Source organism: Arvicanthis niloticus, chromosome 5 (assembly GCF_011762505.2).
Source record: "Arvicanthis niloticus isolate mArvNil1 chromosome 5, mArvNil1.pat.X, whole genome shotgun sequence".
Taxonomy (NCBI): domain Eukaryota; kingdom Metazoa; phylum Chordata; class Mammalia; order Rodentia; family Muridae; genus Arvicanthis; species Arvicanthis niloticus.
The window spans coordinates 102111038-102136056 of NC_047662.1; the positions used below are offsets into that span (position 1 = coordinate 102111038).

Here is a 25019-nt window from a genome sequence, read left to right on the forward strand (position 1 = left end):
GTCTCAACTGAGTTAATTATCTCTATAAGGATTCTCTCTTGTTTGTGAATGTACAGAGGCCGGAAGTTGATGCTGGGTTGCAACCCACAGGTTGAGAACCATTGTTATAGGGTATATAACAGCCTTAAGCTATTTTTGCCTAAAATTTGGTGTCTTCATGAAGAATTTGTATAAACTGGAGATGTAGGTGTCTGTTAACAATTTTAGTTCATTCTAAACTGAGATATCCCCCATGTCAAGTCACTCCCTCCCCTTTTCCCCCCAGCCAGGGACTGAACCCAGGGCCTCTTACTAGGCATGTAAGACTGGGATTCATGCTCTACCTGGAATCTCTTGGAAATAGTTGTTCCTTGCAAAGGAAAAACAGTAACAGTCTAAACTTTTTTTAGGACCAGTGCGATGGTTCATCAGGTGAAATCACTTATTTCAAAACTTGATGCCCTGAGTTTGACCTCTAGAACCCGTGGTGAAGAGAGCTTACTCTCTCAAGCAGGTCTGACTGCCGTGTGTCAGGGGCACTGTCCTATCACAGATACAGACCATTTTGTACCTTAAATAGTAGGAGAAAGTTCTCATTTTTGTTTTATCAACAATTCTAGGTTAAAATCTACCACTGAATCATATCTTTAGCTTATTTTGAATATTAGAAATTTTATCTGGTTTTTGTTTGATTTTTTTTTTTTTTTTTTTCTGTGTTTTGAAATTTCACTTGATAGATTGGAGTAACTGCATGTTTTCTGTAGCTCAAGAACCTGAGATATGGAAGAGTTTCTGACAGATTATTTTTAGAAGTCTCTTGCTCTTGTCTGTTTCTATTCTAAGAATTCTCTTGGAACCTGTTCCAAGTTCCATGGTAGAGCTGATGGAAGGAAAACAAGTGTAAATGCAGTTCCTATGGTCTAGCAGCTGGGGGTGTGCCTCAGCCTCAGACGCAGAGCTATTTACTACACAAGATTCTATTTCCAAAAGAAGGTGGAATTTACCCCAATATTGCTTTGTTGTGCTAGTTGAAGATATTTCTTCTTATTTCTTCTGGTTTCCATGCCCTCCATTTTCAGTTTAGAAGTGGTAGAAATTTTTGAAGGTTTTTGGTGATTACTTTGGGAAGTTCCTTTTGGGGAGTCTCCCCTCCTCTCCTTTTCTTCCTCCCTCCCTCCCTTCTTCGTGTATAAGGGGGAAGCGATGAAAGGTATGAGTGACGTGTATGTGGGTGTGTGCTCGAGTGGATATGTGTGTGTGTATAGGGGGACGCTGTGCTTGAGAGGATGCGTATGTGTGTATAGGGGGACGCTGTGCTTGAGTGGATGTGTGTATGGGGGGTCGCTGTGCTTGATTGGATGTGTATGTGTGTATAGGGGGACGCTGTGCTTGAGTGCATGTGCCGTAGCATTTGGGTGGAGATCAGAGATTTAAAGTTGGTTTTATTCTTTTACACTATGTGGATCCTGGGAACTGAACTCAAAACTTCAGAGTTGGTGACAAGAGCTATTACTTGCTGAGCCACCTCACCAGTCCTTGATGCTTAATTTTAAAGGAGACAGATTTAAAGAAAATTAAGCACGGTGCTACATTAGGTGCACTTAGAAGACTGAAGTATAAAAATCTTAAATTCAACTCTAGCCTGGGCTACATGGTGTGACTTTGTTTCAAAAAACAACCTAGCTATAACAGAAAATACAAGTGTTGGTGATGAAGTGGATTATAAAAATAAGTAGTGGGCTAGAGCTATATAGGTCAGAAATAGAGTGCTTATCTTGTATGTATGAGGCCTTAGGTTTAATTCCCTGTACTGCCAAAATGAATTGCTTCATTTAAGCTAGAGAAATGTTTTATACTTTTACAGTGCTTTGGTTTCAGAAACAGTTGTTTGTCTTATTCCTACTAATATCTTTAAATTCAGAGAACAGGCTGGCGAAGTTGTTCAGTGGGAAAAAGCACTTGCCTGAAGCCTGAAGGCTGTGTTCAGTTCCCAGATCGCACTATACTAGGAAAAGAGCTGACTCTCCCAAGTTTTCCTCTGACTTCCACATACTGACTGTGACACATGTGTTGGGTATGAACACACAAAATCATAAGTAAAATAAAAATTAAAAAAATTCAAGGCTGCTCTAAAAGTAGTATAGTTATGGTAAAACCAAAATTTATTCTGTATAATGAAAAAAAATTAACAATCTGAAAGTTGTTAACCTTAAAATAGGATGCAGAGTATGATTCATACAACTGAGAGGCATTTTGAAATAAGATAAAATGTTTAAACTAGACTTTGGGGCTTGTGAAATGTTCTAGTCAATTATTTGCTGTTACAATGTAAGAAGCAGTGCCCTTATATTCCCTGGGGCTTTTAGGTTAATACAGGACCTGTTGTGAAGGTAAGTATTAGGACGTCTCTGTAAGAAAATCTTCTCTAACACATTGGAAAGAGATTTTTATTTGTATGTCTGTAGTAGTATAATGAGTTATTCTTAGTGTCTCAGTCAGTGCTCTATTATTGTGAAAAGACACTATGACCAAGGCAACTCTTATAAAAGAATACATTTAATTGGTGCTTGCTTATAGTTTTAAGTTAGTCCATTTTTATCATGGTGGGGAGCAAGGCAACAGACAGGGTGCTGGAGAAGTAGCTGAGAGCTCACATTTGATCCACAAGTTTCAGGAAGAGAGAGACTGGGCTTTTAAAGCCCATCCACAGTGACACACTTCCTCCAACAAGGCTACCTCTTTTTTGAGAGGAATGTTTCAATACAGGGTTTCTCTGTAGCCTTGGTTGTCCTGAAACTCACTCAGAGACTGGGCTGGACTCAAACTCAAAGATCCGCCTGCTTCAGCCTCAGGAGTGTTAGGACTAAAGGTGTGCACTACCACCACCCAGCAGAGTTGCACTTCTTAATAATTTCTAAAGAATTCCATTAACTGGGGCCCAAGTGTTCAAGCTAATAAGCCTAGGGAAACTATTCTCATAAAAAATTTCACATTAGTGTCTTGTAATTTATGACAATCAGATTTAAAGGACACCTTGATATTTTAGGTGCAGTGCTGTGTCTCTAGCCTGAAACATGTAAACTAAAATGAGAGCAGTTAGCTTTTCTTTAAGCCTTTGAACTTTCCATCCTGGTAAGCAGCACTCTGGATATTGTCCCTGGAAGAACAAGTGCTCTTAACCACTGAGCTTCCTCTCCAGCCTCTCATTTATTTTTCTGAGGTAGGGTTTCATTTATTCTAGGCTGGCCTGGTACCCCCAATCTATCTAGCTGAGGATGACTTTGAACTTCTGATCCTCTTAAAATTTCAGGGATATGCCACCATATTCAGTTTTACAGGGAGATGAGGATTGAACCCAAGGTACATGCTAGACAGACATTCTTTTTTTTTTTAAAAAACTATTTATTTATTTATTATATGTAAGTACACTGTCGCTGTCTTCAGACACCCCATAAGAGGGCATCAGATCTCATTACAGATGGTTGTGAGCCACCATGCAGTTGCTGGGATTTGAACTCATGACCTCCGGAAGAGCAGTCAGTGCTTTTAACCGCTGAACCATCTCACCAGCCCTAGACAGACATTCTTATCAACTGAGCTACATCACCAGCCATCTGGTCTTATAAACACTTAAGATTAGGAAGAGAAGTCAGGAAACAGAATAGGTAAAGTAAAATATAAGAATATAGATCCTGAAGAGTTCAGAGGGAAGCAAGCAATCCATAAAGGGAAGGCCTGTGGTACCTGGGGCTAAAGCACACACCAGTTGGTTTTGTGGTCAGCCTGGACAGCATAATAGAATCTCATAGCAAAGACAAGAGAACAGAGGGACACAGGAATCAAGAGAGAGAGAGAGAGAGAGAGAGAGAGAGAGAGAGAGAGAGAGAGAGAGAGAGAGCTGCTAGGAAATAATCCTGGGTACTAGCATCCCTTTTTTTTTTTTTTTTTTTTTTGGTTTTTCGAGACAGGGTTTCTCTGTGTAGCCCTGGCTGTCCTGGACCTCACTCTGTAGACCAGGCTGGCCTCGAACCCAGAAATCCGCCTGTCTCTGCCTCCCAAGTGCTGGGATTAAAGGTGTGTGCCACCATAGCCCGGCAGGGTACTAGCATCCTGTTTTGGATATTTCAGTAGATAAACTTGGGTAGAAACTTAACTTGTCATTGTGATGTGACCTATTTGAATTGTTCCTCTTTATGCTTAGGGGTGGTTATGCTAAAGATTAAAATTATCCAGAAATTTGCATTTAATTTATTTGAGGTAGAGTCTAATGTAGCCCAGGCTTCCCTTTTATGTAGCTGTGGATAACCTTGAACTTTGCCAGAATTATAGGCATGGGCTAATTACCATGCTTTTACATAGTACTAAGTACTTTGTACATGTACATAGTACATAGTACATAGTGCTTTTTTATTTCTTTCTTTAATGTCAATTTACCCATTTATTGCTGGCTAAGACTGTAGCACTTCTATTGGTCTTTCAGTTCCTCGAGTCTTCTGATGGCAGGTGAGACAGCAGAAGTGGTGTTGCAGGTCCAGGCTTGCCTTTGTTTTCATTCAGGAACCACAGTGCCAGATGCCAACGGCTTGTTTCTTTGCCTTGGTCTTGGCCACAGAAGGAGCAAGTGTACTTTCATGCTAGCTAATTTCAGATTTTTTCATCATTTTCTGGAGGGAGGCACCATAGCAAGTCCAATGTTTCCTTACAGTCCCAACCATCTTGGTGTGTTTAGCCATGTTGCTGTAAGTAAAGCGGAATCCAGAGAGTGGTTTTAAGATGTGCTGGATTTAAGGCTTCTTCAGTCAAAGCTTGGGTTAAAGGTATGCCAGGGTATAAAGTCCAGTCAGTCCTCCCAGTTGCACAGCAGGTGTTTTAACTGTTAAGCCATCTCTGTGCCGCTGGAACTCTTCTTAATCAGCGCAAGCATGTGCCATTGTGTTCTCATTAACAAACATTTACATTTTTGTTTGTTTTTGAGACAGGGTTTCTCTGTGTAGCCCTGACTGTCTTGGAACTAGCTCTGTAGACCAGGCTGGCTTGAGCTCAGAGATCTACCTGCCTCTACCTCCTGAGTGCTGGGAGTAAAGGCATATGACACCACTGACTGGCTACATTCTACTCCCCAACTCCCAGGGGTGTATTTGTGGACATTGAGTGTCACAGTGCATGAATAGAGAGGTCAGAAGACAGACAGCTTATGAGAGTTGGGAATTGAGCTCAGGTTGTCAGGCCTGGTGGCAAGTGCTTTTTACCAACTGAGCCATCTTGTCAGCCCTACCCATAACATTTCTGATTGTGAGAGCAAAATTAACTTAAGATTCACAAGTAGCTGATGATGTAGCTAGCTGTGTGGTATAGTATACATTTAGTATTTATTAGACCCTGTGCTCAGTCCTCTCCCACCCCCAAAATGATGCAAGTATAACTTAGAATACTACTGGGCTGGGTTTTTTTTGGGGGGGGTTATTTATTTTTATTTTTATTTTTTTCATTGAGACAGAATCTCTCTATGTAGCCCTGGCTGCAGAACTTGTTATGTAGACCAATTTGGCCTTAGTTCACTTCCGCCTGCCTCTGCCTCCCAAGTGTTGGAATTAAAGGCATTTGCTGCCTTACTCAGTTCTTTTTGAAAAAACATTCTGAAGCATTCTTATGTTTTATTTTGTGTGTCCCCCCCCCCACTTTCCAAATTAGATGTTTGATTTTTTTCCCCCTTTAACCATGATTTGGAAGTTTTGGTTATAATGTCTTCTTTCTTGCAGATTTTGTATTTTGTACATCTTGTATATTCTGTATATGATGACTTCTGTGAGCAGTGATCGTTGCCGAGGTGCTCGGGAAAAACCACAGATGCCAGCAACACCTGCAGCGCAGTCACAGAAACAAGTGGTACAGGTAAGCTTTTGTGAAGCCTGTTTTTTTCAGGAGGAGCTACACTCAGAAGGATGCTTTAATATTTCCCTTCCTAGGAAACTCGGGATTTAACCTTGCCTTTATAGAGTGAGTAGTTAAGTGTAGGGAAAAGGTGATGATGGTAAATCTGAATGTTGTTCTAGGAGAATCACTGTATAGTCTTGAATTCCAGTTGTTACCATCTGCTACAGCAGTTTCCTTCCTTCCTTCTCCTTTCCTTTCCTTCCCTGCTTCCTTCTCTCTTTCATTGTCCAGTATGTAGTATTAGAAATTGAACCCAGAGCCCTCATGTTCTAGACAAGCACTCTACTACTGACCTAAAATACCCCTAGCCTGTCTGTTACTCTTCTAAATGAAACAGTTAAAGTTCTAAATGAGACAGTTGAGTATATCATTGAGCACAGTGTCTGGTACTACATGGCTCAGGTGACAAGTTTCTTAACATAAACAGTATCTTTTTCCCCCTTTATATGTCTTATTTTTTTTATCCTTAAATTTATTAACTGTTTATGTGTGTACACACATGTACATAGATAAATCATTGTGGTTTTTGAGGTTAGCTCAGTTTGAGAGAGTTAGTCAGCTTCTACCATGTGAGTTCAGGGATGGAGTTTTGGTTGGAGTTGACAGTGAGAGCCCTGACTTACTGAACCATATTGCTGGCCCTCAGAAGCAGTATCTTAGTGAGCAATGAATCATTTCAATTTCAGATCCCTGGCTTGATACATTCTTATTGTTTGTTTTGTGATTTGAGACTGGGTTTTACTAGGTCTGCCAATCAGGTCTTGAATTCCTTATTCCTCTGTTTCAGTTTCTTGGGTGCTGGGGTTCCAGAAGTGGACTACTCCAGCTGACTTTGATAATAATTTATTTTATTATTGGTATTGGGGTTGGTTTTACCAATGAGCTATATCCCTTAATCTTTTTCAGGAGCTTTGTGTAATTCATACTGAAGTATTCTGGTTTTTTTGGTACAGAGTAGATTTTTTTTTTATATAATTTCCTGTGTTAAATTGGATCTAAAATTAGCTTTGTATTTTGCTGTTGTTAGCAGATAAATAGCTGTTGTTTGAGTGCTTACCCCAAGTCTTTTTACTCTTACAAGATAAAGGACTGCCATGCTGAGAGTTGTGGCATAAGCAGAGGCAGGCAGATTTCTGAGTTTGAGGCCAGCCTGGTCTACATAGTGAGTTCAGGCCAGCCAGAACAGAACAACTTAGGAGACTTAGGTTTTTTACTGCTGTGAGGAGACACCATTTCCAAGGCAATCCTTATAAAGAAAACATTTAATTGGAACTGGTTTATAGTTTCAGAGGTTTAGTGGGAATCATGGTAGGAAGCATGGCAGCATCCAGGCAGAGATGGTGTTGGAGCAGGAGCTGAGAGTTCTATATCTTGATCAGCAGGCAGCAGAAGGGGACTGTGTACCACACTGGGTGTAGCTTGAACATAGGATGCTTCAAAGCCCACCCCCAGTGACATATATCCTCTAACAAGACCATACCTGCTCCAAAAAGGCTATACCTCATAATAGTGCCACTCCCTACGTGCCAATCATTCAAACACATAAGTCTATGGGAACCATACCTGTTGAATCCAGGAGAGAGACCCTGTTGTTAAACTGTAGGGCTATACTGTTTTGTTTTGTTTTAAAGATTTATTTATTTTATTTATGTAAATACACTGTTGCTGTCTTCAGACACACCAGAAGAGGGCATCAGATCCCATTACAGATGGTTGTGAGCCACCATGTGGTTGCTGGGAATTGAACTCAGAACCTCTGGAAGAGCAACCAGTACTCTTAACCACTGCCCTAGGCTGTTTTTAAGTTTCTTTAAGAAATTGTCTTGTATTAAGGAAGAAGCAGAAGTTAGTAATAACCACAGGTTATTGTTAACTGATGATGATGATGATGATAAAATAAAGTTAGTTTTTAGAAAGAAATTGAATCAGTAAAAACAAAGATTATGAGCTTTTGAAGGTGGGCCAAATGAATGTTAGTGGTACAAATGGTACCCTTGTATGCTTTGCAAGCAAGTTTGGTGGGCTGATAGTCAGTTTGCAGGTTGGAGGAGGGAATTAATTCTTTTCCTTTCAAAAGGGTTTTATTTTTATTGTTTCGTTTTAGGGTTTGAGACAGGGTAGCGCAGACTGTTGTGAACTTTCTGTGTAACTTGGATTGTCTTGCCCCAGCCTCCCTTGGATTGGGAGTGCACCAAAAGCTTCTCACTGATAGCTTTATTGTGATGGGATGGCTTAGGTTTTCCAAAGGAAAAAGCTGATGACTGAACAGTGGAGAGGATTTCTTGGTCTCAGGTTTCTTTTTTTGGCGTTTTTGTTCATTTGCTTTGCTTTTCATTTTGTCTGAGTGTGTGTATGCCCACCATGTGTGTGTATTATGCCTGCGAAGGCCAGAGGAGGGCATCTGTCAGATCTCTTGGAATTGGAGTTACAGATGGTTGTGAGCCACCATGTGGATGCCAGAAATTGAACCCAGGTTTTCTGGAAGAGCATCCAGTGAGTGCTCTTAGCTGCTGAGCGTCTCCATCTCACTTTTTGTTTTTTGAGGCAGGTTTCATAGTTGAGGCTGGTTCAGCTTGCTGTGTCATCCAGGCTGTCTAATTGAAGTCTGTTTTCCTTTAACTCTTCAGTGCTTGCTTTATAGATGTGTACCATCTCATGTCTTGCTTTTCCTTTTTTTTTTTTTTTTTAACATCTTATTTTATATGTATGCTTGTCTTGCCCTGTGTAACACATGCACAGTTATGACAGTTCTGAACTACCATATATGTTTTGGGAATCAAACCTAGGTGCTCGGGAGGAGCACTCAGTGCTCTTAACCACCAAGCCATCTCTACTGCTCCCTTTCCTGTGATTTTTAAAATTGGGGTTTGGGCCTACAAGATAGATAGCCTAGTGGGTAAAGTCCTTGCCCTACAAGCCTTACAACCTGAATTTGATTTTGGAGCTCATGTAAAGGGTAGAATGTTTCCTCTGAATCCCATGTGTACTGTGCACTTTTGCTTCCCCCCATGTGCATTACACATTACACATACACATACCTTTATAACAAAGAAAAAATGAGGTATTGTTGGCTGCTGGGGTTGCTTGGTTGATAAAAGCTCTCACCACACAAACCTTGAGCCCTGAGTTTGAGTCTAGATACTCACATGTTGGAAAGTTAGAGAACTAGTTCCTAAAAGCCGTTTTACTTCCACATACATGCCACACCATTCACAAGACTGCATTCATACAAGAATAATACTAAAAATGGAGGAAGAAAAGCTTTTAAAAACTTATAAAAAATTGACTATCTTGCTGTCAGATGGCGTCAAGCATTTGGATTTCAGCTTCCATCTTGTCATAGCTTCACATGTAGCTGAGGTAATCAAGGTTCTTTTTTGTTTTGTTTTTGAGGTAGAGTCTCTTTATTAGGTAGCCCTGGCTGTCCTGGAGCTTGCTTTATAGACTAGGCTGGCCTTAAACTCACAGAAATTCACCTGTGATTCACTATGCCCTGGCTGATAATTAATTCCTAATTTCTGATACAGCTTTTTATAAAATTATTTTGAGAATCTTTTCAAAATTACTATTAGGGAAAATTTTATTTTGGACTGAGGGCATTGCTTACTCAGCAGTAAAACATTTGACTCATATACATGAAGTCTCAGTCTCAAGCCCTACCCAATACATGCATACAAGTGTGCATGTGCTCACATGCTTGGGGATGTAGCCTAATTATGGTAAAGTACTTGCCCAGCCTGCATGAAGCCCTGGGTTCAGTCTTCAGTACCATTAAAACTGGCCATGGTGGATGGAACAAAACTGTAATCCTAGCACTTCAGGAAGTGGTGGCAGGAAATTCAGTATTATCTTTGGCTATAGTGTGTTTGAAGCCAGCCTGGGCTACATGAGACCCCAGAGAGAGACAAGAAAATGATTGTTAAATTATAAATAAAAAAGAAATATTTCCTGAAGGTACCTTAAAGTGAGAACAAAGAGGCCTTTATTTGGTAGACTACTAAAAGCTGGTTTGAATTTGTGTAAACCTGAGTTTGGTTCTGGGTCTGGGTCTATTGCAGTTTCTGGAGTGTTTCTGCCCTGGCAGTAATATGTCTGTCCTTTCAGCCAAGTATTGTTTAGTATCAGATCTCCTCAGTGTCTCTCTCTTTCTCTTCCTGTCCCTCACACCAAACCCATTATGCTAAGTGCAGGCTGTACCTCAGCCTCCACAGCCTCTCCTGTGGCTTTTTTCCTTTGTTATCTTTGCCTCTTGAGTAGCTGGAATTTCACATGTATGTCAGCAGGACATGCTTGTGCTTTGGTTTCTTGTCATATTTGAAGAATATAGGGTAATTACATTCTACATTGCCTTCTAATCTGGGTTGGTGTGCTTTATGATTAGAATTAATTACATATTCTTTATATAAGTAGATATGGTCTATTATTCCCCCCTTTTCATTGCTAGGCATCACACAGAATCCTGCATACATTGGACAAATAATGTTCTGCTACTGAACTATAGCCTCAACTAGAGGGTAGTTTGTTTTTAATGCATCATATTATCACATGAATTGATAGGTTCTAAGTTAGTTGTTTTTTTTTTTTTTTTTTGTGGTGGTGGTGTTTTTTTTTTTTTTTTTTCCGAGACAGGGTTTTTCTGTGTAGCCCTGGCTGTCCTGGAACTCACTCTGTAGACCAGGCTGTCCTCGAACTCAGAAATCCACCTGCCTCTGACTCCCAAGTACTGGGATTAAAGGTGTGTGCCACCACTGCCTGGCCTAAGTTAGTTTTAAAATCTAAAGTGGTGTATAATTCTTTGTAGAATGATTGTAAGGAGTTAGAAATTATTTAAGATTGCTATCAAGAAGTGGTAATATTTTTTTGTATATTCCACATAAATTATAAAATTATTTTTTAAAATTTGAGGTAGATAAGCAGTTCCAGCACTAGGCCAGGTAAGGCAGAGGATTACAGATCAGAAGCCAAGGTTGGTGAAAAGGCTCTGCTATAAAGGCCCTTGCTACCAAGCCTGACAACCTGAGGTTGATTCTGGGTCTCACATGATGTGATGGAGGAGGGCATTCACTCCTGCAGATTATTCTCTGTCCTCCACACGAGTGCTGTAGGGGAATGTGCATGCTCACACAGCACAATAAATAAATGAATTAAAAACACAAGATGCCAGGGTGTGGTGGTGTATGCTTTTAATTTCAGCACATAGCAGACAGAGGCAGGTGGATTTCTACAAGTTCAAGGTCAGCCTCTCGTCAACCTAGTTACAGGACTTAAAGGGCTACATAGACAGAAACCCTATCTGAAAAAACGAACAAAAAAATGAAATAAAATTTTTTGTTTCTTTTACTGTTTTATTTTGAGACAGTGTCAACGGTTTAGAGAAGACTGCTCTTAAACTTACTAACATCTTTCTGCCTTTGCCCCCTGAGTGCTCCATTACTGGCATGAATCACCATGCCTGTCAAAGGATGCTTTAAAAAATAAAATAGGCACTCAGTGGATAAAGGCACTTGCTGCCCAGCCTAATGATCTTAGTTGGGTTTCTAGGGCCCACGTGATAGGTGGAGAGAGCTGACTCTAGTCTGTCTTCTAACTTATGTATGTATGGGTAAGTGTGTGTGTGCACACACACAGAAACAATGAATAAATAACTAATTTTTAAAAATTAAAATAATAAAGTAGGCCAGTTAGATGTGATAGCTGATATATAGGAGGATTGCTGTGAGTTCCAAGGTAGTCTGCTATTGAGTCTCATAGTGAGTTTCTGGCTACCTGGGTTACAAAGACCTTGTCTTAACCTGTGCCCCCAGACAAAGCAAGAGCCTAAACCAAAAAGATAGCCCCACTCCAATGACTTATCCAAATAGTTCTGAAAAACAAGCCTAATAAAAAGAGGGGGGTGGGGGCACTAGGGAATCTTCCAGCATAGTTTTCTTAGAAATTAAAAATTATGTATGTATGTGGTTGCTTTACCTGTATATATATTTATGCACCACTTATGTGCCTGGTGCCCTTGGCAACCAGAAGAGGGCATTGAAGTCCCTGGAACTGGAATTACAAACAGTTGGGGAGGGTGTACTAACGTTGTTTAAGTTGAAATTATTAGTTGACCCTGCTTTTTCCTCTTTTTTCCCTAAGCTGTACAGACCTCTTGACACTTCTTGAGCTCAGCCTGGTAACTTCCCTATTATACTATTATGTTTGCTTCTTTGTTTATTGAATAATTGAATTGTTTATTGAATAAAGTAATCTTTTTTAAGGTTGGTAGAGTATTTTATAAAGGTAACAAGTCAACATTTTACTGAGACTTATTGATGTATAACATCACTGTTGCAATACTGTGCTTATTAACAGCTTTCAGCTGTGCTTTCAGAAGTTGACTAGTTTGTACTCTGTTCAGAATTAAAATAATGTAAAGAGTGTTTGTCAAAGTCATAATCTTAAACTTAAAAGGCTAAAAGTCTTTTAATAGCTCAGTAGTGGATATTTCCATGAATAAGACAAGGACTAGTGCTTTATAGCTAGAAATGTATGAATGACACTATTAAAATGAAAACAGACACCTAGGGACTGAGATGGTGCTTAGCTGCATGAGGCCACTGGTAATTAATCTGCTGAAAATCTTTGGCCATGTTTGTTTATGTAGATGCCTTTTTAAGATTAATATTTTATATGGTATTTTTATAGGGTCAGGGAATAAAATGTCCTCATGTTGTGTGTAAATATAGTCAGTGGACATTTGTCAAGGAATTTTTAAGCTTAAATGTTGTTGCCTTGGGCTTAGAGGCATATCTCAATGGTTGGGTATTTGACTAGCCTTTGGTTCAATCCCTAGCATTGCAAAACAAAATAACATTCTTTATAGAGCCAAAATTTGTTGCTTTTTTTTTTTTTTTTTTTTTGGCTCATACCCCTTTTCAGAAAGATAAAACACACAGTTCCTGGCTTTGTTAATTTTTTGTATTCTTGGACTCTCTGAGATTAAAAAATTATTTTCAAATAAGGTTGTCTGTGTCTGTGTGTCTGTCTCTGTCTGTCTGTCTGGGTGCCTGTATGTGGTGGATATGTGCATGTTGAGTGTGAGCAGGCAATCTCAGGGTGGTCAGAGGTGGATGTCCAATCCTCTGATGACAGCTCAAGTTACAGATGGTTATCAAAGATCTGATGTGGTTGCTGAGAACTGAACTCTGGTCCTCTGAAAGAACAGCAAGTGCTCTTTAACTGTTGACATATCTCCAGCCCCTTTGTATTATGACATTTTGACATTACCCTATGAAGTATTTTCTCTTTGAAAACTCTCAAATCAATGTGCCCTCCCCCTCTCCCCAATATATGCTTTAAAAAATGTATTTGAGATAGGTTTTCACCGTGTAGCTTTGGCTGGCTTGGGACTGGAAGGATAGGCCAGGTTACCCTTGACTTCACTGTCTTTGCCTCTGAAGTGCTGGGATTAAGGGTGAGTTCTACCATGCCTGTTGTGCCCTTGCTGTGCCTACTTTGTTTCCCTCCCCATCCCCACTCTCACTCTCACTTTGACTCCTTTTCCTTCTTTCTAAGATTTATTTATGAGCTTCACTTGCATGTATGCAAGTGTACCATGTGTAATTCATAGCTGTGGGGGCTAGAAGAGGGTGTCCAGTCCTCTTAGACTGCAGTTACAGACAGTTGTGAAGGAATCATGTGGATGCCAGGGATCTGAACCTGGGTTCTTTTTTGCAAGAGCAGCAGACATTCTTTTTTGTTGTTGTTTAAAAAGTTTTATTTATTTATTTATTTTATGTATATGAGTATATGAGTACACACCAGAAGAGGGCATCGGATCTCATTATAGATGGTGGTGAGCCACCATGTGGTTTCTAGGAATTGAATTCTGGAAGAGCAGCCAGTGCTCTTTTTTTCTTTCTTTTTTGTCCGAGACAGGGTTTCTCTGTGTAGTCCTGGCTGTCCTGGAACTCACTCTGTAGACCAGGCTGGCCTCGAACTCAGAAATCCGCCTGCCTCTGCCTCACAAGTGCTGGGACTAAAGGTGTGCGCCACCATTGCCTGTTGCCAGTGCTCTTTTAACTACTGAGTCTTCTCTCTGGTCCCCACAAAATTATTTATTATTTGTCTGTTTGTCTGTCTGTATTTATTTTTATGCAGTGTCTTAGGTGCTGTAGCCTAGTCTTGTACTGTGTAACAGAGCCTGGCTGTGAGTTCCTGGTCTCACTTCATCTATCTCCTCTTTGCTGAATCCCATGCTCATTTCTGGTTTTGTGTGGGGCTGGGGATCAAACCCAGGGCCTCATGTGAGTTAGATGAAGGGATCTGGTAAGCCACATTCTCAGTCCATATTTATTTGTGATGGTGTGTCAATATATAACCCAGGGTGTCCTCTTAACTCTGTCCAGGTATGTTCATGTAATATCATTATTAATTTTACATACTTAAATTGTTTCATTTTTCTCTTGAGACAATGAAAAGCTCATCTCTTTTAGCTACTATTATTATGTTTGTCCCTTTTCTTTTGGCCTCTTTTAGGGATGTTTGCATAAATGAAACTTCTAGCTGTTTTTGTATGTTTAATAAATAATGTGCAAGCACTGGGATTTGAACTCAGGCCGCCTTTATACTTGTTCAACACTGCATTTTACTGATTGAGGCATCTCCCCAGTCCTGTACCTTGTCAGCTCTCATTTCTGTCTCTGTGTTTTCCTTTTCACTCCATAGTCTTGTTGATTTGCATGTCATGGATGTAGATTGTGTTTTCTTGGATCAGAGTCTGCGCTCGTAGATTCACTTCAAAAATGTAATATTTGAGTATTCAATATCAGAAGTAGTTCAGGTGGTTTAGACAGCTTGGGAGGTAGAGGCACTTGATGTTAAGCCTAAGAACTTGAATTTTGTTATCCTAACCTGAGTAGTGGAAGAAAAGAATCGAATCTCACAAGCTGTCCTGACTTGCACTTGTGGGCTGTGGGATTCTGACACCAGACAGAAACACTTGTTCACACATAGTCAACTAGTAAGTGAAAGAAAAACACAACTGTCTTGACTTTGCTTTCTTATCAAGGCTGTATACTAATCCAGGTTCCTGTTGCTACATCATTACATGTTAAAATTCCTGTGAGGGAGCCTGATTAATGTATTTTCTACTGTACACAGAAACAAATAGTGCAGGGTTGTGTCAGTTGAGTTGGGCACAGTAGTAATTTTTAAGGATAGGAACTTTTTCATTTTCTACAAAGACTGATAATTGTTTTCCAAATTATTGTTAACCTACCCTGTTTAACTGTTCTGATGTTATTCTCAAGATACCACACATATTTGAAGGTATTTTCTGCTTACACAAACACAAGTTATAATTTTTAAACATCATGTTGTGTTTAGTTTTCTTGCCTAATTTCTTTGTCTGTTGACTTGATCTTTTGTTTGTATTTAACAAAGTTCTAAGGACATGTATCCTTGGTTCTGTTTGGTTCTCTTCCCTCTCCCTTCCTTTCCTCTCCTCTCCTCTTTTGACAGGATCTCTCTTGCTCTGGCTGTCCAGGACTCACTCCTAGATAAGGCTAGCCTCAAACTCAGAGATTCACCCGAACCTGTTGAGGTTAAAGGCTTTCGTCATCACCCACACCTTGCTTATTTTGGTCTTAATGTTTTAGTGTCTTTCATCATTATGTATGACAGTTGCTAAATTTTGTAGTTCCTTTTATCAGGATGAGGGTTTTCTCCCTGCTGAGTTTGTTGAATAGTCTTTATAATAAAAAAGGTTGGATTTTGTAGGCCAGGCTGTGGCAGTCTACACCTTTAATCCCAGCACTTGGGAGGCAGAGTCAGGCGGATCTCCAGTTCAAGGACAGCCTGGACACAGAGTAAGTTCCAGGACAGCCAAGACTATCTAGAGAGACTTTTCTCCAAAAAAAGGTTGAATTTGTCAAGTACATTCTGTGATTCTGAGGATGATTATAGATTTTTTTTGCAGTTCTTATTCTCTTTTGGGGAAGGGGGTTGGGGACTAAACCTGGGGCCTCTTGTGTTCTGCCACTAAGCCACACCTCAGCCCTAGAATATGTAGTTTATATCTGTTATTGTATAATATATTTCTCCATTGCCTGATGTTAGATGTTACTTTGTAAATCAACTTTTATTCCTGAGATAAGCCTGACATGGTCCTAGTATATGATCATTTTTATAAATTGTTAATTTGCTAGTATTGTTGATAATTTTTTATTTATTGACATTGTATCCTTTTTTATGTCTTTGTTTCTGGTATTACTACAGTCTGGTTTGCATAGAGTTGAAAAGTGTGTCCCATGTTGGTTTTGAGAGTTTGTGAAGAATTGTTGATGAAATAACTTTTTTCTTTCTGTCCTTCCTTCTTTGTCTCTGTCTGTCTGTCTGTCTGTCTGTCTATCTATCTATCTATCTATCTATCTATCAATCAATCAAGACAAGGTCTTAAATCAGACTGTAAGTATAATCAGGTGAAAATCAGACTGGCTTTCGACTCACTGTGGCCCAGGTAGTCCTCAAACACGTGAAATCCTCCTGCTTTAGCCTCATTCAAACACGAGTGCTAGGGATTACAGATCAGAGCCACCATGCTCCACTTTTCTGGGAAGTTTTGATGACTAGTTGCTTAACCTATTATGAGTCTCTCTAGTAGTCAGTGACTCCCTTCCTCTTCCATTTATCTTTGTGTGCTTTTTTTAAGGTTAGAGTGTGGACTGTCACAAGCCACAGTGTGGTTTGTAGGTCAAAGGATAACCTTTGGGTGTCTATTCCCTTCTTGAGGTGGGGTTTCTTTTGTTCCTGCTGGCGGCATATTGCAGGCTAGCTGGTCCTTGATCTTCTGGAACAGTTCTCATGTCACATCTTTTGGTAGACAGAGCTGATGTCAGGTGTTAGGATTGTATGGTTAGAGTTTTTACTAGTTAAGTCCTCTCCCTGGCCCTAGTTTGTGTCTTTTTCAGGATTATATTTTATCTAGGCTATTGAATTTGGTGACACATATTTGTTCTAGGTTTCCTTTCATAAGCTCTGAAGTTTCATTTTTGTTGTCTGGCAAGGTCTCACCTTGTGCCAGGCTGTCCCTGAACTCACTAATTTCCTGCCTCACTCACCTTTAATTATGGGTGTGTTAAAATAATAGGTGTGTTGTGCTTTGCAATCTCTCTAGTAACAGTATTCCTTCTCTCTTTTACTCCTGATATTACTACTCTTGAATCTTGTGTCTTTGTAGCTGGGTATTTATCTATTTTATTGACATATCTTTAACTATGAGTCAACCTTTGAACAGGTAGAAATGAAGCTAGCTCAAAAGAAGAGTGACCACCTACCTTGCTAGAGCCCTGGGTTCTGTTTCTAGGACCACCAGAAAACAAAGCAAGTGACACCCCCCCCCCCCACCGCCACCTTCCGAAGACTTACAGACTCAGACTCACGGTTCCCCTTTTCTTTTTCTTCTTCTTTTTTCCTTTTTTTTTTTTTTTTCCTTTTTTTTTTTTTTTTTTTTTTTTTTTTTTTTTTTTTTTTTTTGGAGGGGTTTCTCTGTATAGTTATGGCTGTCCTGGAACCAGGCAAGCCTGGAACTCAGAGAAATCCACCTGCCTCGGCTTCCCACCACTACCTCTAGGCTGACCCCGACCTCTGTTTTAATACAGCATTTTAATCTTTAATACAGGTGATTCAGAACTCAATACATAACCTGGGATGGTTTTGAAATTGACCAGATCCTTCTCAGCTGGGATTGAGAATGTGAATGACCACACCCACCTGGAGTCATGTTCTAATTTGTTGATGTCTCCCTTTCTAATCTTCATTTATTTTAGTTTCTCTACCTTCTGTTCCTTCTTTTCTATCTGTGTTGGTTTATTAGTTTGCTGTTCTTTCTTTTTGGTTTTTCGAGACAGGGTTTCTCTGTGTAGCCCTGGCTGTACCTGGAACTCACTCTGTAGACCAGGCTGGCCTCGAACTCAGAAATCCACCTGCCTCTGCCTCCCAAGTGCTGTTCTTTCTTTAGTTTCTTAAAGAGATTTTTTTCTTTCTGGTTTTGTTTAGTTTGAGACAGAGTCTTTGTGGCTTGTTTGGCTTGTGGCTCCTCCCTCCTTGATTCTTGAGTGATGAGCACTGCTCACTGCTGTCATGGTTCATTGTCAGTATGTATTTTTTTCTGCAAGAGTTGCCATTATTAATCTCTGGGTCATCTCTTCAGCCCCTCTCCCCTCCCCAGACATTTTAGATTGAAAGTAATATACGATGTTTAGATGTGCTATGAAAGACAGTAGAAGGCATTGGATAAACATGGGACAGACTGGTCTGGGTGCTCTTAGCTCCAGGAGCATCCCTGGTTTGCTGGCACTAATGTAATATGATCACTCCCTTTCAGGTTGTAGTTCTCTGTGGTTGTTCCTGTCTCCTTGTTCATTGATCATGCTGTTGGGCTTTTTGTCTATAACACTGGGACTTCTCAGGTGATGGTGGGTCCAGGGAATGGTTATCTGGTGTGCAGTAGGAATAACGACGGTGTATTTAAGGTTTTTGAGTATATTAGGAAAAATTGCATTGACACCGTCAGGAAGTGTGGGTGCTGAATTTCTATACAGACCTCTTTCTGGGTTTAATGCAGTAGTGTTTGGCAGTTAAGCTTAGGTAACAGCATGAAAAGATTGGGATGACAGGTTTTGGCGTTTAGATTGGGCATAATAGGCCACAGCTGCTGGAGTTTGTATAATCACCCACCTACATGAAATGGAAAGGCCTTGTAAAAAGATGTTTTATGATTCAGAAACTACCACTACCCCTTGAATCTTCAAGTTCTTTGAAATGAATAAAATTTTATAATAAAAGTTGGATGAAGCTGGGTTGTAGTTTAGTTGGTACAGTGCACAAGACCCTGGTTCAGTCCCTAGTTTCACATAAACTGCCAGTGGTGGCACAAGCTTGTAGTCTAAGTACTTGGAAGGCAGAAGCGGAAAGGTGGGAAGTTTAAGAGCATCTTCTGCTTTATCTATTGTGAGTTACAGCCTAGCTGAGCCTACATAACATTCTCTTACCAGAACAAACCTGAGGAAAGCTTTGAAGAAACACTTTGCTATATTGATTGAGACTGTCTTATTTTGTCACTCAGCATGGTTCCTGAGTTTCTGATCATCTTTCTTTTCTCCTCATTTGTAGTTTTTCAGGTACATGCCATACTTGATCAAGTATTTAGAGTTTTAAATATGTGTTCAGGAGTTAATGCCGACTTTTAGTTAAGCATCCTGATTTAGTCAAACATGGATGTGAACACCTTTAATCCCAGTGCTGGAGAAGCAGAGGCATACAGTTCTGTGTGAGTTGCAAGACCAGCACAGTTGTGTGGTGGGTTCCAGGCCATCCAGGGAACCCTGTCCCACAAAACAAAGAAAGAATGGGAATTTAGGGCAGAGGGAGTGGCTCAGCATGTAACGATGCCTGTGATCAAGCCTGACGTGAGCTCAGTTCCCAAGACTCACATGGTAGGAGAGAAACAATTTCTGAACTTGATCATTGATCTCCAGATGGTGTGCTATAGGATGCCCTTCTGTTAAATAAAAAACAATAAATAAATGTATATTTATAAAAGAATATACTTGGGTATGGTGCTCTACATCTACAGTTCTGTCATTCTAAAGGCTTAGGCATGAGAATTGCCATGAATTTGAGGTCAGTCTAGGTTACAGAGTGACTTCCTGTCTAGGCAGGGCTACATAATAAGACTTTGTCCTAAAAACAACAGCAACAAATAATAAACCAAGTAATAGCAACAAAAATTCTTCCTCTGAATTGTAACCTGGGCCTGGAGTGCTTTCTGTGCAATCTGAGGACTGGAGTCTGGATCCCAGCACCTGTGTGGCCCCCTGGGCGTTCTACTCACGCTGATGAGCCCAGCTCTGAGGGGTCTGAGGCAGAGGCTTTATTAGTTTTTCTGGCTTCCATCTAGCCAAGGAAACTTGAACCTCAAGGCTGAGGAGAGACCAATTCCTTCTGGCCCTGTTCATACTGTCCACACATACCCGCAGTCAACTAGACTGTCAAAGTGAGTAAACACCATGGCTTTTAAAGACAGAACAGTAACTGAAAGAAGAAACTTCTGAAGTAATGTTAATTTTACTAGAAATGTGTACAGAGATATGGGGGGGGGGGCGCTTATATCTTTTACCTATTTACTTTTTGGCCTAATCCTGGTATTTTTTTTTCAAAATTAAGATACTATAAAGGAGCCAAAAATAATGGTGCGTATGCCTCTAATCTCAGGACTTTGAGATTGGAGAAAGAAGAGTTCAAGACTAGCCTGGGCTATGTAGTAAGACTCTTATCTCAAGAAAGAAAATAAAAGAAAATCCAGTCAGGCTTGATGGCACAGTCCTGTAATCCCAGGTACTTAGGAGCTATAAATAGGACTTTAAGGCCTGTCTGGATTATAGAGTGAGCGCAAAGCCAACCTTAGACAGTCTGTCTATTTTTGAGATAAGAAGTCTATCAAATAGCTCTGTCCCGGAATTCCATATGTAGACCTGACAAGTAGTCACAGAGATCCTCCTGCTTCTTCTGCCTCTGGAGTACTTACAGGAAAGAAAAGCATGTGCTACCAGGTCTTGTTTCAGCCTAAGCAATTTAGAGAGACTTTGTCTTACAGCAATAGCACAAAACAACAACAAAAATGTAAAACAGATTGGGGAGAAAAAGAAATATATATTTATCATTGATAAGTGCTTGCCTAGCATGTGGGAGGCTCTAGATTGAATTTCTGTTACTATAATAACTAAAAAAAAAAGAGCAAAACATCATACCACCACCACCACAAACCCCAAGTGAGCTTTTGTAGTTTGTCACTGAACAATACTACTAATATTTAACTGCTCCGTTGCACAGACAGAAACCCTAAACATTCAGGAGTCTGTTTTCTAAAAATAGGGTTTAGAATAAAGAATCCTATTTTCTGTGGAGTTGACTGAAATCTTTCTCCCATTTATAAATTTGTAAGATTGTAAGAGAGAATTAACTTCAGAATTACTCTCTAATTCTGCTAAATAGAGTTCTTTCTCTCCAGAACCAATCAGAGCCAGTTGGGTGTGGTTTGTAGTGTCTTGTGTGCAGCACTGGCTAGCAGTCTGTGACTTGGTACATAGATTGGGCAGAAGGATGCTCCTGAGTTCTGGGAGCACAGGCACATGGCACCACCACAACTGTCACCTTGCTTTGCTTTCTTCCCTGCCTTCTCAGTGGGAAGGAAGGAAGCCCACGTAAGCAGCCTGACCACCAGGTCATTGCAGGGAATGAGTCCTTTATGCTGTTTAATTGGATGGTAGTTTTCTTATGGGAGCAGGTTATATATAGTCCTGAGTTCCAAGTTAACTACTACTTTCCTCTCTGTCTGAGATGATAACTCAACATAGCCCAGGGTATCATCATATTCTCACGTAGTCAATTGTGTCCTTGATCCTCCTGTCCCTGCCTCTCAGGTGCTGAGATGATGAACATGTGCTCCCACACCTGGTTCATCAGTGTTTCTCAGAGCCGTGCTTATTGGTTGAGAGTTGTGTTTGACTGACATTCTAGCGTCTGTTGTAATGGTTTAGTTGCTAAATTCTACCACTTTTTTGCTTCCTAGGCAACGGCTGAACAGATGCGGCTTGCTCAAGTGATCTTTGATAAGAATGATTCAGATTTTGAGGCTAAAGTTAAACAGGTATGTTTCTACCAAAGAATACCACGACTTTTTTTTTATTCTTAGTTTTTTATTTTTATTTTTTTTAAGTATTTTCTGGGAGACTAGAGAGAGAGATAGCTTAGCAGTTAAGATCACTGGCTGCTCTTCCAGAGGACCTAGGTTCCATTCCCAGCACCCACATGGCAGCTCACAACTGTCTGTAACTCCAGTTCCAGGGAATTCGACACCCTCACACAGACACACGCTAGAACAATTTTGCATATAATCTAAAAATAGTAAAGTATTTAAAAAATATTTTCTTATGTATGTGAGAGTTTTGCCTACATGTATCTATGTGTATCACATGCATTCTTCTTATCTAAGGAGGTCACAGGGGGCATTAGAGCTCCCCGGATGGGTGCCGGGAACTGGACCTATGTTTTCTGCAGCAGCAGCAGCAAGTGCTCTTAACTGGCAAGTCATTTTTCCAGCCCCTGCACTTGATTCTTAATATATTTAAAAAGATAATTTTACTGGGAATATTTAATTTTAAAATGTACTTATTACTTAGTCTGAACTTGTATTTGATAATGAATTTTGGGCCTATGATCAAGAACTTAATATTGGTAGCCAGATGAAAAATACAGTATGTTTATCTTGATAGTAAGAATCTCAGTAATTACTGTGTTTGTATGTGACCAGTGGACTAGACATTTGTGAAAGCCTGCTGACAGTTCTGTATACCTAGATTTAGAAAGTATAACTTTTGAGATGTGAGTAATAGTTTTTTTTAAATTGCAGGAAAAAGACAAATTGCCTTTTTAAATGTCAGTGTAATTTCAAACTTCAGTTGACAAAATATATATTTTTTTAGGATGATGTTTTCCTTTCATATTACAACAAAAAGTCTTTTTGATAAGTTAACCTTAATGCCAAACCTTTCTTTACTGCTTTTTCACCCTCCTAGACTCTAGAAACCAGACAGGGCCCTCTGTCCCAGTGTCAGATATCCCATTCTTAGTTGCTTTCTAATTGTTCTTGAGAACAGCATGCTTTTTTGCTGTGTGGATTCCTTGTTCTTACAGTTGGTGACTTCAGGCTTATAGTAATTTTTTTGTAGTTTTTAAAAGTAATTGACTAAAAACCATGTAACTCATGTGGTTGGTACCCCCTGTACCAACAAGTGGCTACTTGTAGTCTGGCTAGACAGAAGCCTAAGATTGTTTGGGCCTAGAGTTTTGAGAGCCCGTTGTGGGGCATAGCCATAGCCAGTCTTTCTACCTAATAGAAAGAAGTGAAAATATGCTACTCTCTTTAGTTCTGTCTGACAGGGCACCTAACTGTACCTAGGTTCTACTATTTTAGTTCTGTCAGTAGGCAAAGTCTGATTCTTATTGTATGTCTTAATAATTGTGTGTGTCAGATAGTACAGATAGCTAAACACTTGGCAAGCCTGGTGCAGGTGTATGGTCTCACCTACTTGAAGGGCTGAGGTAGGAAGACTGAAATTTAAATGGGTTCTCACTAAATCTGACAATTTAATGAGAACCTGTCTCAGATAAAAGTAAAGGTAACAAGGTTCATCTTACTGTAGAGTACTTGTCCTTCACTCTCACAGTGAAGAGGGAAAATGTGAAGATAAAGCACTGGGAATCCATAGAGTGGTTAGAACTCTGGTGGTCCTGGGCTCCAACGTAAAGAGCTGTGCTTATGTTTATTAGACCAAGAGGCCTCCTTTCTGTGGAAATTGACTTTGGTAGTGCTGAGGATCCAGCCCCATACATCCTAAGCAAATGCTCTTATCACTGAACTACAGATGCATCCATAAGATGTATGTTCTAGACAGGTGTTCTTTTTTTTTTTTTTTTTTTTGGTTTTTTTGGTTTTTTTGAGACAGGGTTTCTCTGTGTAGTCCTGGCTGTCCTGGAACTCACTCTGTAGACCAGGCTGGCCTCGAACTCAGAAATCCTCCTGCCTCTGCCTCCCAAGTGCTGGGATTAAAGGCGTGCGCCACCACCGCCCGGCTAGACAGGTGTTCTTATTAATTAGCCTTGATACTACAGGCATGAGTCTCATGAAATGTTAAAATCAAGCAGTTTTGAACTTGAGTACATGCTAAAATAATTAAATTCCATTATAACACAATACTTATGTCATAGATTTGTTCACCGATAACTTTAGGATTGTAATGAGGAAGATACTAAGAAGTTAGTTAGGCTGATTCAAGAGAGTGGGCTGAGATTTACTTTGACTGCAGCTATAAGATGTGCTTAAGTTTCTAGAGACAATACTGTTTAGGAGAGTAGCTTGTGACAGCTGTTGAATTCTGCTTGTGAGACTTTAGGGTGTAACTAAGTTTGTATATAGGGAGTCTTAATGCAATTAGTGAATGGTGGCTATGTTCAAATGAAGTCCCAGTTAACATTTTGAGAATCAAAACTTTGCAAGTTCTATGCTGTTGACCTAAGTTTGAGAGCATGATCTAGGAGTTCTGAGAATATTCGTCTGTGCATGTGTTACACTGATTCATAAGCTGAGGGTTGTGGTGACACCTTTAATCCTAGATTGGGAGGCAGAGAGAGGTTGGCTGATCAGTTATGACTTTGATTGGTGGGTGAGTCTGCTAGTATTATTTGGGGACACAAGGGGCACAAGAATCTCAACCTGCTCTTTGAGTCTAGAAAAGGTCTTCTATTCAAGTTGCTGTATTTGAATAGAAGAACAATAAAGTTAATACTGAATGCAGCCCCCCCCCACCCTTTTTTTTTTTTTTTAAATGGTTTCTGATTCTTTGAACAGCTTATGGAAGTGACGGGAAGGAGTCAGGATGAATGTGTCGTGGCCCTACATGACTGTAATGGCGATGTGAACAGAGCTATTAATCTGCTGCTGGAAGGGAGTTCCGACACTGTGAGTATCACTCACTGGTCTGGCCCCAGTGTCAGGTTGCAATTTTAGTTTTACTGTGGATGGGAGGTTTGTTAGAGGAGTTGGGGCAGGCTGTGTTTTGGAGGGAGTGTTCCAGGAAACAACCCTGCGGTCATTCACATTGTAGACAAATACTAGAGGAAAGTCCCACAAGAACTATAACTTGGCTGGCTATTTCTTCCAGCTCAACAGTTTCTAAAAGTGTCCAAGCTTGTGGACGTTAACACCACCTGAAAAGTTGGTGGCTCCAAACTGCTCATGGTTACTCATCTTAGTCACTACCTCTGACCACCCCTTAGTGATCTCACTCTCTGCTTTAGCCCAGGCTAATCTCAGACTTGCTCTAGGATGTCATTAAACTTCTGGTCTGCCTGTCTCCTTTGTACTGAGATGACATGACACACCATCATACTTGGTTTCTGCAGGGCTGGGGACTGTGGATGACAGGAGGAGCACTCTCCTGACTTACATCCCCAAACCTACTTTTTTTTTTTTTTAAAGATGTATGTATTTGTTTTATGTATGTAGCATG

The 25019-nt window shown here is 40.1% G+C and overlaps 1 protein-coding gene and 1 pseudogene across 3 annotated transcripts in view; one reads left to right on the plus strand and one right to left on the minus strand.

Moving 5' to 3' along the window:
* Window positions 1-25019, plus strand: part of Ubap2 (ubiquitin associated protein 2) — an 82854-nt gene that overhangs the window by 16994 nt on the left and 40841 nt on the right. For all 3 annotated transcript variants that reach the window (XM_076935161.1, XM_034502435.2, XM_076935162.1), the window contains 3 exons: window positions 5739-5871; window positions 21521-21598; window positions 24359-24469. In XM_076935161.1, coding sequence (XP_076791276.1) covers window positions 5773-5871; window positions 21521-21598; window positions 24359-24469 — 288 coding nt within the window. In that variant the 5' untranslated portion in view covers window positions 5739-5772. Of the gene's footprint in view, window positions 1-5738; window positions 5872-21520; window positions 21599-24358; window positions 24470-25019 lie in introns of those variants that run through there.
* LOC117708595 (large ribosomal subunit protein eL43 pseudogene) lies at window positions 4416-4712 on the minus strand (annotated as a pseudogene).